The 16354-nt window shown below is 38.9% G+C and overlaps 1 protein-coding gene across 3 annotated transcripts in view; it reads right to left on the bottom strand.

Moving 5' to 3' along the window:
• SMYD3 (SET and MYND domain containing 3) overlaps window positions 1-16354 on the bottom strand; it is a 689934-nt gene that overhangs the window by 518999 nt on the left and 154581 nt on the right. For all 3 annotated transcript variants that reach the window (XM_032389456.1, XM_032389458.1, XM_032389457.1), the window contains exons 3-4: window positions 3740-3847; window positions 2104-2161 (exon numbers count right to left, since the gene is read on the bottom strand). In XM_032389456.1, the coding sequence (XP_032245347.1) occupies window positions 2104-2161; window positions 3740-3847 (166 nt within the window). The remainder of the gene's footprint in view (window positions 1-2103; window positions 2162-3739; window positions 3848-16354) is intronic.

Raw genomic sequence — 16354 nt, 5'->3', positions numbered from 1 at the left:
GCAGCCACTCTGGAAAACAGTATGGAGGTTCCTCAAAAAGTTGAAAAGAGAGCTACCATACGATCCAGCAATTGCACTACTGGGTATTTACCCCAAAGATACAAAAGTACGGACCCGAAAGGCTACGTGCACCCCGATGTTTATAGCAGCAATGTCCACAATAGCCAAACTGTGGAAAGAGCCAAGATGTCCATCAACAGATGAATGGATAAAGAAGATGTGGTATATATATACAATGGAATATTATGCAGCCATCAAAAGGAATGAGCTCTTGCCATTTGCAACGACGTGGATGGAACTGGAGGGTATTATGCTGAGCGAAATAAGTCAAACAGAGAAAGACATGTATCATATGACCTCACTGATATGAGGAATTCTTAATCTCAGGAAACAAACTGAGGGTTGCTGGAGTGGGGGGTGGGGTGGGAGGGATGGGGTGACTGGGTGATGGACACTGGGGAGGGTATGTGTTCTGGTAAGCGCTGTGAATTGTGCAAGACTGTTGAATCTCAGATCTGTACCTCTGAAACAAATAATGCAATATATGTTAAGAAAGAAAAAAAGAAGAAGAAGAATGTAGCAGGAGGGGAAGAATGAAGGGGGGGAAATCGGAGGGGGAGAAGAACTATGAGAGACAATGGACTCTGAAAAACAAACTGAGGGTTCTAGAGGGGAGGGGGTTGGGAGGATGGGTTAGCCTGGTGATGGATATTGAGGAGGGCACGTTCTGCATGGAGCACTGGGTGTTATGCACAAACAATGAATCATGGAACACTATATCTAAAACTAATGATGTAATGTATGGGGATTAACATAACAATAAAAAATTTAAATTAAAAAAAAAAAAAAAAGATGCGGTGCTGCTAAAACCCAAACAGAAGGAGAAGGTTCCAGAGCGTAGTTGTCAAAAAATCACTCCATTGAAAACTCAATTTAATTTTTACCACAAAAAGGTGTTAAGGCTAGAGTGTAGAATTAATAATGTTTGAGAACATTTCACTTAAGACAGCATGGATGACACCACTACTGAGTAGGGCTACCATTAATAGTAAGACTCACAGCAAGAGACGTTAATTACTTAGCAGTAATATAACATGAAAAAATGACTAATTAGTTCTCTATTAAAACTGAAAAGATATATCAAGTTGAACTACAGCATAATTCTGGGGCTCATGTCAGCTCTACATATTCTTTTTAAATTACTTGTTCAACAGAACAATTAACCCAATGATTTCTTAAATAATAATTTATTATCATTGGCACTTAGGATCCCATAACCATAAATCTGTACTAGATCATTTTCGTATTTGTCTCCACCCAGAAATATTAAACTGTGTAGCAAAGTTTACTCTATGAGCTCTGGCTACTTTGGGGTTGAAGTCATGGACAACCTCACTGAAGGGGATCTGTCCCAGTATGAAAGGAACATAAACCCTACATTGACTGAACACTCAGATTGGAGGGCCTGTCAGTATTCCCAAATATCCTGGCCATCACCACAGGAGTAGAAAAGAAGAACAATGCACAATGCTGTCAGACAGCCCAAATCACCTATACCATCTACTTTGCCTCTAATCTAAAGGACCATGGGGCGCCTGGGTGGCTCAGTCGTTAAGTGTCTGCCTTTGCTTAAAGTCATGATCCCAGGGTCCTGGGATCGAGCCCCATGTCAGGCTCCCTGCTCAGCGGGAAGCCTGCTTCTTCCTCTCCCACTCCCCCTGCTTGTGTCCCCTCTCTCGCTGTGTCTCTCTCTGTCATATAAATAAATAAAATCTTTAAAAAAATAAAATAAAAAAATAAAAATAAATAAAGGACCAGTGACCCCAAATGTTCCCTGGAGCCCCCTTGTTCACATCACTGTTCCCTGGCATCAAAAAGAAACAAAGATCAGGTTCTAGTACTTTACAAACTCCTAAAAGGCCAAGACTACCCTAGAATAAATTAAATAAGCTAATGTGTCAAGCATATATAAAAACATGAAAAGGTTTGTTAGATTTGCCTCACATAATAAGGAGACAGAAAAACAATGTTAAAAAGAAAGCAATGCACAAGGTCAGCAAATAAATGATAAGATTTTTTTGGTGCTGATAGACAATCACTTACTTGACTCCAGATCATAAAATGAGTAAAGTTTCTCCGATTCAGACGGTGTTTCTTCCATCTATGAGGCAAAGGGGGAAAACACCAAAAACAACTTCAAGTGCTCCAATATATCAATGAATAAATTTGAATCTCTTTAGATATTGAAATGAAACTCTATTTAATGAGACAATGTTGCATATATTCCTCCTCTTCATCACTTTCTGAGAGTTGAATTATTCAATCAGTAACAATTTTAAAATAAAATCTATTATGACTTACCCCATCAATTTGATTTCCAATTGGAAAATTCTTTTATAAGAAGTTCTCATACTTTTCTTTTCCCCAGCTCTACCCACAGACTTGTATCACTGTAAGGATTTTACTACTAATCATTATAGAAAAGCAAAGATGGATGAATAAAAATAAGAGTTTACTACAAACTGCAACCTTCACCAAATTACCTTACCTTAAGTCAAAAGTCATCAATGTCCTTATCTAAAACATAGGAGAATCATAGATTCCCTGGGTTGCTGTGGGGATGAAATGAGGTCTATCCTGTAAAGCAATTAGCACGGGGCCTAGAAATCCTAAGTGCTCAATAGACCGTATCTATTATTATTATTATTATTATTATTATTATTATTATTATTATCAGTGCTTTCTATTAGATTCTGATCCAGTAGGTCCTGGTTCTCTATCATTCTGATATTAATAAAGTAAAAAAAAAGTTCAGCCTCAAATATAATGATCATACTTTTAATATCTAGCAACTAAAGAAATGCATAACAAAGTTGATCTGAATTTATTAATGCTTTGAAATAAATTTGTATTTTTTAGTTCAACACAATATATATATTTGCAAATTAGTAGCTAAATATATGATAGGTGTTATATACTCAGTCCAAAGACAATTCCCATTTGGTATTCCACATCCAGATTTTTTAGAAGTGAGATAAATTGATATATAACACTGTGTTAGTTTTAGGTGTAAAAACATACTTTTACATGATTAAAACTCTATAAAATTTTATAGCCTACCCCTACCCCAAAAAAGTCAATAAACAACAGGACAGAACAGAACTGGAGCCTGAAATAATTTGAGAAAGAGACATTCACATGAAAGCTTTTGGTAAAAGGGAGTCTGGAGGGCATCGCCACAGAACCCAGTGCTGGTTTAGGCAGAGTAGGGGAAAGACTGAAGAAGCAATCTCAGTGAAACCTGTCTATAAAAAAAAAAAAAAAAGCACTCTTCCATGTAAGAGTAATTATCATCATCATGTGATTAATAGGGAAATGACAAGTTTTTGTCCTAAGATACTCCCTGGTATAATCTACCTTCTACCTTCACATGGGTTTAAAGTAGGCCTTAAATAATAATAATGAGGCACCTGGGTGGCTCAGTCGGTTAAGCGTCCTGCTCTAGCCTTCCGCTCAGGTGGTGATCTCAGGGTCATGAGATCAAGTCCTGCCTCGGGCTCTGCACTTAGCAGGGAGTCTGCTTAAGATTCTCTCTCCCTCTGACCCTCCACCCACTCACACCCTTTCTGTCTCTAAATAAATAAATAAAATCTTTTAAAAAAATATATGAATAATACATACAACTGCAAGTGCTTTGATTAATTAAAACCCAAGTATATTTCATGAGTTTTATACTCACAAGTTTGAAAACAACTCTGCCAAGCAGTCGAACAGAATCCGGGGGATACCTGGGTTTGCAGCTTTTAAGGCATTTGCATTCCCGCTTGTGGTCTGGCCAACCTTTTTTCTGTTAAGACAAGAGTGGGGAGGACATATGTTGTAACTTTCATTTACACTGGTTTTGAACGTGGAGAGTCATCAACATTAATTTAATGTCAACAGCCTAAATATAACTGCAAAATAGAAAACGAAAGCAATATTCTAATACTATTAATGATGCAGAATCTAGTCTTTTCCAAGCATGTAATTACCAGACGTGGACATCAACAATTCTCCTCCACCTCTGCCCTTTAATTTACCCCGTGGTTATTACCTGGCTGGTGGAGTCCAAGGAAGAATCATTATGGCTTACTTAATAATTTATAAGACAGTCTTTTATCTTTTAGCTGATTAAATAGGATTCAATAAGAGGCAGTAATTTTGAATACAAAAAGAAAATATCACACCAACTTAGAAAATAAACACATGGTTCAAGAATATCAAAACAGGGCAGATAGCCTTCTGAATTTCTGTGCTGCTTTAGAGAGTATAGAAGTATCAGGGGCTAATATAACAATAAATATGAAACCTTTTGTTTTTGAAGACCACACAGCAAGGGGTTATTAACTAAAATGACCAAATGTCATTTGCCCAGGACCGCTGTGGTTTATTTATGTTGTCCTGGCCTAATCATTAATAGTACCCCTTTTCATTCTGAAAAGTGTGCTGTGGATGATAAATTATACGGTCACTTAACCCACAATCCTACCTATGTGCTGGTGTGGCTGAAACGACCAACGAGCCAGTCACCAATCCTGCATCACTGAGAAGAGCAGACAGTGGGGAGGAGGACACTGTCTCCCTGAATCTTGGAGTCAGAAATGTCATGGCTCCTTCACAGAGAATGACCTCTATAGGGAAATACAATGCAGAGTATCTAAGACTTAACCCTGGTGAGTGGGAAAAGACTCGACTGAATGTCTGATACGTTCTATTCCAACTGAGAGCTGGAAGTTCCATCACTGAAATGCCTGACACTCACACACATTCTTGCTTCAGAAACTGTAAATATGCCTCCCAACTTCTGGCCCTATAAAATCCCTCCAGGAGGAACTCTCTCTTTTCTACCTATAGCACAAACACACAGTGCAACCAGAAATTCAAATCTGGGGACACCTGGGTGGCTCAGTCGGTTAAGTGTGTGACCTTGGCTGGGGTCGTGATCTCAGGGTCCTGGGATGGAGTGCCACATCGGGCTCCAAGCTCAGCGGGGAGTCAGCTTGTCCCTCTGCCCTCCCCCTACTCGTGCGCTTGCGCACGCTCTCTCTCTCTCAAATAAATAAATTTTTTTAAAAAGTCAAAAATGATGCAGCTAGTTTGAAACTGTGAGTTTCAAGCCAGCATTTTGCTCAGAAAGACTGCCAGTGTTGAGTTCCTGGGTGAAGGTGTGGCTTGTCTACTATTTCCTACGAACCCAAATCTTGAAGGCAAGGTTTGCAAGGGGTACAACACTTCTTTCATCAACTGAACCCATGACTGCCTCACTTCATTTCTTCTTATCCACTACAGCAATGCTCTTAATGTGATGTTTGTAATCTTTTTGCTTTTTTAGTATTTATACTTCACTCACTTCTAAACAAGACTGAGTTGCTTCCAAATGAAGATGTATATGAAATAAGGTTGTAAAATTAGAAATGGAAAAATGTTGAAGTTACAAAAAAAATAGTCCTCTACCATTTACTTAGCATTCTGCAGTATGTCAGACACACGGCTAAGCACATAAAAAAGGATATTTCATTTGAGTTTTCACAATAATACAAATGGTAGATATTATCCTTACATTAAAGATGACTAAAGTAAAGCTGGGTGGGATCTCACCACCAAGCTACATAAACACAAAAGAGAGTAAAAATTCTTAGTATCCTACTCATGAGAGCTCGATAATCACCATACGTTTATTTGACTTGCTTTTTGGCAAGGCAAAAAATAAAGCATAATGGCTTATATAATTCTCATCTGACAGAAAAGAAAAACACAAGCTTTACCAAGTATTAAATCACAAGAGGAATTTATTCCGAGAATGCCAATCAACGTACTGGACAATTATAATGGCCATCATATAGCTACTTCCAATGTCAGTGTCAGTACTCACTAAACTGCATAATATTAAACTGTAAGTCAGTGAAAGAAAATGTTTCTATTGTTTAGGGGGCTAGTCTTAGACCAGCAATTAGCAATTTATCAACATGGGTGAGATCCCTTAAAAAATTACGTTCCATTGTCAATTAAGTTTGAAAACCGCTACATAATACACACCCTGCTTAGAGAATGGAAGTAATTTAGTTTGCTAAAAAGCTCTGCATGAAAGAAACTTGTATAACTTAGTTAACACAGAGTTTCCTGTGATTGTTACGGCCATCCTTTGGGAAATTAGGATGGTATATATGGACTCAGATATAGTGATTTACTTTCTTTCCTTCACCTGATCTTTCAGTGAGAGTGGGTTTAACAGACAAATTCATGATCATTCACACTGATAGAAAACTAGAGTGCTAATATTTTTTATTTCTGACTGACGGGTGAACCACAACTTTGGTGGAAGAGTTTTCATTTAGTATTACTAGTTGAGAAGGCTGATAGATGCCCTCATTGGACTGGCTGTGTAGGCAGGAATGAACCACAGTACGAATGGGTCTCTGAGAAAGTCCTCTGGCCCTGTTCAAAGCCTGAGCAAGTGTACAGATGACAAAGGACAGCACCTAGCAAAAGAAGGTTGAGACCATTTGGACCAAAAAAAATCTAAAACGAAGATTTTGTTCAACACTTTTAAGTACAAGAGATCATCCACAACTCCTTTGTTATGTTCTGAGCATCTCAGTCTCCTGCTAGCTTACCACAGTGAAGTAACTACAAAATGTACCCCTAGGTAACGAACCTGTTGATCTGTTAGATAACATTATTTAGAATTAAACATCCAAATTTTGGAGAATTCCTGTCAAAACAACTTTAGGTCTTCAGCATAATTAATATTGCACTCCTATTTCTCAGAAATTAGACTAATTAGAAACTAGACAGTACGTTTCTTAAAGCTATTCCTAAATCACTGCATGAAAACACCAGAGAACATACTTATCTTCCCATTTGTTTCAGGAAAAAGATACTCATTCTTTTCATCTAAAAACCAAATTAGATCTATATAAATATAGAAAGTAATCATACCACTTAAAACTGGTCTATAGCATAGTGCCAACGTACAGCCTACTTCATATCTCACCATGATATTAAAAACCATGTTTTTGGGGCGCCTGGGTGGCTCAGTTGGTTAAGCGACTGCCTTCGACTCAGGTCATGATCCTGGAGTCCCGGGATCGAGTCCCACATCAGGCTCCCTGCTCGGCGGGAAGCCTGCTTCTCCCTCTCAGACTCCCCCTGCTTGTGTTCCCTCTCTCACTCTCTCTCTGTCAAATAAATAAATAAAAATCTTAAAAAAAAAAAAAAAACATGTTTTTAAAACAGTAATTATTAGGATTTACTGCTCAGCATCACCATCGCATCTTACCATACGGCTCCCTAACAGAAGCATACCACAGAAAAGGCTTACAAAGCAATCTCTTTAGTAACCGCATTTGACACTGAAGCAAAACCTCACAATCTCACAAGAGCATTAGGCATTATCTAAACTGTACAAACTTTAACCTTGGTCTAGACATCAACAGCACATAATATATCTGCCAGTTTTTCAAAGACAACCTCCTTGATTTACTTTTTCCTATTTTCTTCCCTCACTGCAATGTGGGATGTAATTAAGATTTTTTTCACAATATTGGCTGTAATGTTTCCTGTTCTGAAAGTTGAACATTATCAATGATGTACAATAAGCACAAATTAGCACGAAAGACAAATGAAATTAAAATATTGCATTAAGACACAAAGACAATGGGAAAAAGAATTTTGGATGGAAAAAGGAAATGAAGACATCTACAATGATTCCACATGTCAGTACATACAGGACTCAGAAACCACTCTGGAAATCTCTACATTTTCATGTTCTATAGTACTTATAGTGACTCAGAACAAAACCTAATTAAGTAAACCAGTAGCTCCCAATGGGGGTAACCCTAATCTTGAGGGTTGTTTGGAAAATGTATGGGAGCATCCTTATTTGTTAGGATGCCTGGGGAGAGACATGGGCACTGAGTGGCCAGGAACCAGAGATGCTGGACATCCCACGTGAGATAGCTCCATACAATGAAGAATCAATTCTTCCAGGCGCCTAAGTGGCTCAGTCAGTTAAGTGTCCAGCTCTTCATTTCAGCTCAGGTCATGATCTCAGGATCGTGGTATCGAGCCCCACATCAAGGTCCACACTCAGTAGGGAATCTGCTTAAGGATTCTCTCTTCCCCTCCCTCTGCCCCTCCCATGGCTTGCATACTCTCTCTTTCTAAAAAGTAATAAATAAATAAATCTTAAAAAAAAAAGAATCAATCATTCCAAATCCAAGATGACTTTTAAATATCCAATCAAACGTTCTATAGAGGGGACAAACTTGTTTCCAATTATCCGAGCCTGGAACTAAGCCTCCTTTCACATATAAAAACAAAGAGCTTGTTTTTACACAGCCTTGATAGCACTGAATTTTCTAGGTAATTCAAGGTAATTTTCTAGGTAATTCAATTTTCAGAACTTTACCTAAATTTATTTAATATTCTATAAAAGCATATGACTGAAGGCTACACCACCTATGGTACTTGAGGTACCAATAACAACATATTTTCTGATCCTGAATTTTGTACTTCCCTTTCCAAATTGACTTTGCATAAATGCAAATATCTGACTTCTTAATTATATCTTCAGGTCTACTCATGCCTGAGCATCTATATACTAAAATATGTGTTATTTTCATTGTGTTGAGCACTGGGTGTTATTTGTAAGGGATGAATCACTAAATTCTACTGCTGAAACCAATATTACACTACATGTTAACTAACTTGAATTTAAATAAAAATTTGAAAAAATAAAATACATAAAAAATAATAAAATACAAAATAAAATAAAATACATTTCCTCAAGATTAGGGTTACCCCCATTGGGAGCTACTGGTTTACTTAATTAGTTTTTTTTTTCTTTTAAAGATTTTATTTATTTATTTGAGAGAGAGAATGAGAGACAGAGAGCACAAGAGGGAAGAGGGTCAGAGGGAGAAGCAGACCCCCCACCGAGCAGGGAGCCCAATGTGGGACTCGATCCCGGGACTCCAGGATCATGACCTGAGCCGAAGACAGTCGCTTAACCAACTGAGCCAACCAGGCGCCCAATTAGTTTTTGTTCTGAGTCACTCTAAGTACTACAGAACATGGAAATGTAGAGATGTCCAGAGTGGTTTCTGAGTCCTGTATGTACGGACATGTGGAATCATTGTAGATGTCTTCATTTCCTTTTTCCATCCAAAATTCTTTTTCCCATTGTCTTTGTGTCTTAATGCAATATTTTAATTTCATTTGTCTTTCATGCTAATTTGTGCTTACTGTACATAAATATAAAATATTATTTTATTATAAGTTATTTTCATTTTTTTCCTCCTTTACATTCAAGTTATGGTATTATATTGATATTGAATTTTAAAAATACGTAACTAGTTAGACTGTACTAACTATGGAATTTCATTTCAATATAGTAGAGAGGACAAAAATATAATTATTATAAAAAGGTAGAGGGGCACCTGGGTGGCTCAGTCAATTGAGCATCTGACTCGTGATTTCCGCTCAGGTCATGATCTCAGGGATCAAGCCCAGCACTGGGGCTCTGCACTCAGCACAGAGTCTGCTTGAGATATTCTCTCCCTCTCTCCCTCTCCCACTGCCCCTCCCCCTGCCCACGAGCTCTTTCTATCTCTCTCCAAAATAAATAAAAACTTAAAAAAAAATAGATAGCAGGGCTCCTGGGTGGCTCACTCAGTTAAGTGTCTACCTTCGGCTCAGGTCATGATCCTAGGGTCCTGGGATCGAACCCCACGACAGAATCTCTCCTCAGCAGGGAACCTGCTCTCCCTCTCCCTCTGCCTGCTTCTGAGCATGCTCAATCTCTCTCGCTCTCTCTGTCAAATAAATAAATCTTAGAGAAAAAAAAAGATAGAGTTAGGTCTGGGAGAGCTGAAAACTGCAGATCTAGAACAATGCTACACAAACATGCACAGCACACGCACACATAAAAATATATATTTAAATTCACAGCCTGGGATGACTGAAGAGATTCTGACAGTAGTGATGAGATAGGATCAGGTGTCCAAAGTCTTTCTAATCACCACAAAAGGATTCCATATGTAGCTAAGGTTGAAAAACCACTGATCTAGACTAAATTAAAAAGGAGGCCATTGTACATATTAAATAGAAGAACCAAAAAAATACTATCCTGTACTTATTAAACTATTAGTAGAACTGTAAGGTTCTCAAATCTTTTTTTTCTTTTTAGAGAAAGAGAGGGAGAGAGAGCGAGAGCTCGTCTACAAGCAGGGGGAGGGGGAGAGAGCGAGAGAGAGAGAGAATACCAAGCAGGCTGCAGCCCAGTGTGGAGCCTAACGTGGGGCTCAGTCTCACGACCCTGAGACCATGACCTGAGCCAAAATCAAGAGTCAGACACTTAACTAACTGAGCCACCCAGGCGCCCCTCTAATCCTTCTGATGGGTGTTTGGTAATGAACATCAAAATTCTTAATGTGAATATTGTTGGCATATAAATAATATTTATAATGCACTTAATCCTCACAAATGTAATTGATGTACAGAAAAAGTGTAAGAATGCTCTTCCTACATTTGTATACAAAACTGAACATTGGTAATAATTTTTTCAGTTTTTCCTAAAAGAAAAAGCTATTTTTGCCTTTCTCCTTATGCTTTCCCAACACTGTTTGAATTTTCTGCAAATATCAGATTATTATATTTACAAATAATAGCAAATATAATTATCTTCTTATGTCTAGCAACTGTGATTTAGGGAGAAGCATTTTTACATGAAAGAGAAAGCAAAATGACTGTTCAATAAACACTTTTAAATATTTTGGAAAATCTGCTTATAACTCAAAGAATGGTTTAAATGTATTAATTTTTTAAATGTTAAAAATGCATCAGTGAAATCTTCTGTAATGCAAAGACTTAGTAAACTTTTATCGGGTTAGTTTTGTTCATGTCTGGTTTTTAAAAATAAGTGTACTACCGGAGCACCTGGGTGGCTTAGTCGGTTAAGTGTCAGACTCTTAGTCAGTTAAGTGTCAGCCCAGGTCATGATAGGGTCCTGGCACTGAGCCCCGTGAAGGGCTCCGCACTCAGAATGGAGTTGGCTTAAGACTCTCTCTCTCTCCCTCTCCTTCTGACCCTCCTCCCACTTGTGCGTGCTCTCCAAATTAATTTAAAAATCTTTAAAAAAATAAATAAGTGTATTACCACTTAGGTACATCTTGCATGTACAGGTGTTTGATAGGTATCTGATGATTTCTTCCTAAACCACTACCATTTATAGAAGATCTAAATTACTATATATTTATCATTATTTAAAATTAAGGCCACCCAAAAAGAAGAAAAGCCAATAAACTCTCTAACAATACTTTCTTTGGCCAGTCAGACATGATCCTGGGGACTAAAGAAGAGAATTTACAGATGAGATGTTACAGCAGAGAGAGAAAATCAATTTCCTTCTTCTTTCTTACACAAAATGACCTTAGCACTCTACTAGGACATTTCCCGCCCCTCCTGGGAAACAAAGTCACTAGAGCTCAAGAACCCATATAAATACTGTCAAAGATTGGATTTGGGTTGAAGTAAAGACTCATTTTAGGGGCACCTGGGTGGCTCAGTCAGTTAAGCGTCTGCCTTCGGCTCAGGTCATGATCCCAGGGTCCTGGGATCGAGCCCCGCATCAGACTCCCCGCTCTGCAGGAAGCCTGCTTCTCCCTCTCCCACTCCCCCTGCTTGTGTTCCCTCTCTCGCTGTGTCTCTGTCAAATAAATAAATAAGATCTTTAAAAAAAAATAAAAAAGACTCATTTTAGGGCAGCTTATTATTGTGTGGGATGGAGTCTGACAACATGTACTGAGCCTTGTTTGGGTAAAACACATGTAATTCATGACCTGGGCTCAGCAGATATTTATTCTGTAAGAAGACCAGATTCAATGATCTTGGAAGGCAGCCTCCCAATTATAAAATCGATGACTCTGTAATATCCATAGGAACAGATATTTGAATTATGTCAAAATAGGTCCGAAACTTGCCCACATTAGGCTTACATAGCTGAAAATTTGGAACAGTATTTTTTTCAAATTTTGGATCATTAAGGATGAAGAAACTGGCTTAAAATATGCAAACAGAAAATAAATTCTTTTAAGTCATTTATTCAACAATTTTGTCACTAATACCACTAACTGAACATCTTCTGTGTGAAAGACTGTTATGATCTTTTTACCACATAGTCATGATCCATTCCACTCACAAACAATATTGACAGAGATTTCCTATGAGCATAACTTGGGATAGTTGAGTTGCCATGAAACTTGCAGGAAAGAAAAGAGACCCAACAGCTATCCAGTCCCTCACAAACCATTTAATAGCAAATAAACAGTATCTCCCTCTTCATGCTTCAAAAGCAGTCCAGTATTGAATTGCAGGTTGGCAGATACACAAAGGTCTAAAAAGTTGGAAAAAGAAAACTGGAAAGCTAAGCCAGGTGTCTCAGCTGACTGACAGATATTGATTAAAATCTTGCATAAAATCTCCTCAGAGCACACGAGAGACCTAGTGATAGACTTTAGACTTATCACTTTCAAAGCTTACTGAATGCTGCATCAAGTGTAGAACAAGAGTGCCTTCCCACTAGCCTTAATCAAATTAGACAGATAGAACCAAATATAAAGACGGAGTGAGGCAGGAGAATTGTCATAGGGCATCAAATTGACAGAAGAAACAAGAAAAAAGTATTACTTCTTCGGAAAATGGAAATTATGGTCTCCTGGTTAACTGAGGAATCATATAATAAATAATAATATTAGTACCCCAAAGTAATTCAGTGATCATCTAGTGTACGATTCAGGTCAAATCCATTCTGCCACCTGCTTTTATAAAGTTTTATTAAAACATAGCCACCCTTACAATTTACACTCCCTCCTTTCACATGACAATAGAGTTGAGTAGTTATGACAAATCTATAGCCCACAATGCCTACAATATTTATTATCTGAACCACTACAAAAACGTTTGCCAACCTCTGATCTAGTGAGAGATCATATGAAGATGGAAAGACCTAATTGATATATTTTAGCTAGAAAGGCAAAATAACTCATTTACCTCTACAGACTTCCAATCTTCTTTGAAAGAAACCTCCATGCTGGATTAATCAGAATGTCAGCACCAAGTTCTAGAGTAACATGGTGATGGAGCACATGTATTTTAGCCCCTGGTACAAGTAATTATCAAGTTTTTAACTCCCAAAGTGTATTAGAATGGCCGTCAATGAATGAGGAGTTCAACATCATGTCTAGAAAGTGGAGGTAAGAGAGGTTTCACAAACAGGGCAGTGGAGGCCACATCAAATGGCAGTTACCCTCAAAGTCTTTTCTGAGAGGGGAGCCAACCTACCAAGCAGAAATCCAACAGGAATCTAGCACCAAAGAGTTTATGTCGGGCACTGAAGGGGATTGAAAAGTAGCATTAAAAAGAGAGACTTAACCAAAAGTCTGCATGGTACCAGTCTGAAAACACCTCTTTGCTACTGGAATGATTTTGAGTAAGCAGAGGAGTGTCAAAATGGAGAATCCAGATAAATTTGAGAAACAAGACAGAGGATCATAGGGGAAGGGAGGGAAAAATGAAATAAGACAAAACCAGACAGGAAGACAAACCATAAGAGACTCTTACTCTCAGGAAACAAACTGAGGGTTGCTGGAGTAGAGGGGGGGTGGGAGGGATGGGGTGGCTGGGTGATGGACATTGGGGAGGGCATGTGCTAGGTACAAAAGTGAAGGTACAACTGGCAACTGGCTGTGAATTGTGTAAGACTGATGAATCACAGACCTGTACCTCTGAAACAAATAATACATTACATGTTAATAAAAAATTAATTAATTAATTTTAAAAAGAGAGAGCAGACACGAGGTGGATAGGGGTGTGGGGAAGGGGCAGAGGGAGAGAGGGAATCTTAAGCAGGCTCCATGCCCAACACAGAGCCAGAAACAGGGCTCCATCTCACAACCCTGAGATCATGACCTGAGCCAAAATCAAGAATCAGACACTTAACTGACTGAGCCACCCAGGCACCCCTAGACAGGACCTATCTTTGTGTTCCAGAACAGAATGTAAATATTAACCTTGATAATACAAAAGTGAAGGTACAACTGGCAAATTATGGGAAATAGGGTGATAAGAGAGGGATCAGTGGGAACACTAATATGTTCACCTTTAAAAGGAGGGAATCAAGAGACACTGTCTATAAAGTAGATCCCCCTTATCCAAGAGGGATAGTTCTAAGATTCCAGTGGATGCCTGAAACTGCGCATAGTACCAAACCCTATATATACTACTTTTTTCCTACACATACACACCTAGGAGATGTGACTAACTGGTAGTATATACAGCGTGAATATGCTGGACAAAGAGATGATTCAGGTCCCACATGGGAGGAATGGGACAGTGTGGGACAGCGCAAGATTTCACCATGCTTCTCAGAACAGCATGCAATTTAAAACTTACGAACTGTTTATCTCTGGAATTTTCCATCTAATATTTTTGAGATGCAGCTGACTTCAAGTAACTGGAAATGCAGAAAGGGAAATGGTGGCTAAGGGAAGATGACTATGCTTGATAAAACATAGATGGAGGTTTGCCCATATTGTTTAAAGTTACAAACTCGAGAAGGGGAAATTGATCCTAACAGATGTATAACAGTTATCTCGAAACTAACAGGGCCAAAGCAGATTGTTCCGATCTGAGATGTCTTACATAGTCTTCCCCACATCATAAATGCAATCATCATCTTCCCAAATGCTAAAGCCAAAAACAAGTCTTTCTTGATTCTTCTCTCCCTCCCCATCCCATATTCATTCCCCTTTTATTTTTTTCACGCAGTCCCCGCCCCTCTTCTGAGCTCCACACAAGCATATCAGTTACCTATTCAACATCTCCACAAGTATGTTCAATAGGCACAAACTCAAAACTTGGGTATTAAACTTTCCCTCCCAGAACCTGCTCTTCCCTTAGATTTCTGTAAATCACTAAATGGCACCACCATTCACCCAAAGCTGCTCAGGTCGGAAAGTTGGAAGTCACCTCTGACTCTTCTTTTTGCCTCACCTCTTACATCTCACCTATTGGCAAACGTTCAGCTACACCTTCAAAATATGTCTCAGATCCAATCACTTCTGAACACCTCACTGCTACTATTCTAAGCCAAGCCATCCAAGCTCCTGACTAGATCAGTGCTTAGCACACACTGAACTCTCGAACCAATGAATGAATATTCAGCATATTCAGGCAATGCTTCCTTCAAATCTGCCTGATCCTCTTTGGTGCCACTACTGTAATCCTAGCCACCATCATATGATGACCAGATTACTATCATAACCTCCTGACTGGCTCTTCATCCCCTACCTTTACTCCTCTGTAAGCTATCCCCACAGCAGTCAGAAAGATTCCTTTAAAATCTCAATCACACATTAATAATGACCCTCCTTCCCCCTTTACAACTCTGTAGTAGCAGCCCATCACACACAGATGTATATTTTTTTTTAAATTTTTTTATTGTTACGTTAATCCCCATACATTACATCATTAGTTTTAGATATAGTGTTCCATGATTCATTGTTTGTGCATAACACCCAGTGCTCCATGCAGAATGTGCCCTCCTCAATACCCATCACCAGGCTAACCCATCCTCCCAACCCCCTCCCCTCTAGAACCCTCCGTTTGTTTTTCAGAGTCCATCGTCTCTCATGGTTCTTCTCCCCCTCCGATTTCCCCCCCTTCATTCTTCCCCTCCTGCTACATTCTTCTTCTTTTTTTCTTTCTTAACATATATTGCATTATTTGTTTCAGAGGTACAGATCTGAGATTCAACAGTCTTGCACAATTCACAGTGCTTACCAGAACACATACCCTCCCCAGTGTCCATCACCCAGTCACCCCATCCCCCCCCCCCCCCCCCCCACTCCAGCAACCCTCAGTTTGTTTCCTGAGATTAAGAATTCCTCATATCAGTGAGGTCATATGATACATGTCTTTCTCTGTTTGACTTATTTCGCTCAGCATAATACCCTCCAGTCCCATCCACGTCGTTGCAAATGGCAAGATCTCATTCCTTTTGATGGCCGCATAATATTCCATTGTGTGTATATACCACATCTTCTTTATCCATTCATCTGTTGATGGACATCTTGGCTCTTTCCACAGTTTGGCTATTGTGGACATTGCTGCTATAAACATCGGGGTGCACGTACCCTTTCGGGTCCCTACTTTTGTATCTTTGGGGTAAATACCCAGGAGTGCAATTGCTGGATCGTATGGTAGCTCTATTTTCAACTTTTTGAGGAACCTCCATACTGTTTTCCAGAGTGGCTGC

This window comes from Phoca vitulina, unplaced genomic scaffold (assembly GCF_004348235.1).
Source record: "Phoca vitulina isolate PV1807 unplaced genomic scaffold, GSC_HSeal_1.0 scaffold54, whole genome shotgun sequence".
Taxonomy (NCBI): domain Eukaryota; kingdom Metazoa; phylum Chordata; class Mammalia; order Carnivora; family Phocidae; genus Phoca; species Phoca vitulina.
Note: the sequence above shows the minus strand (reverse complement) of the source record. Positions and strands in the feature narration are given on the sequence as shown.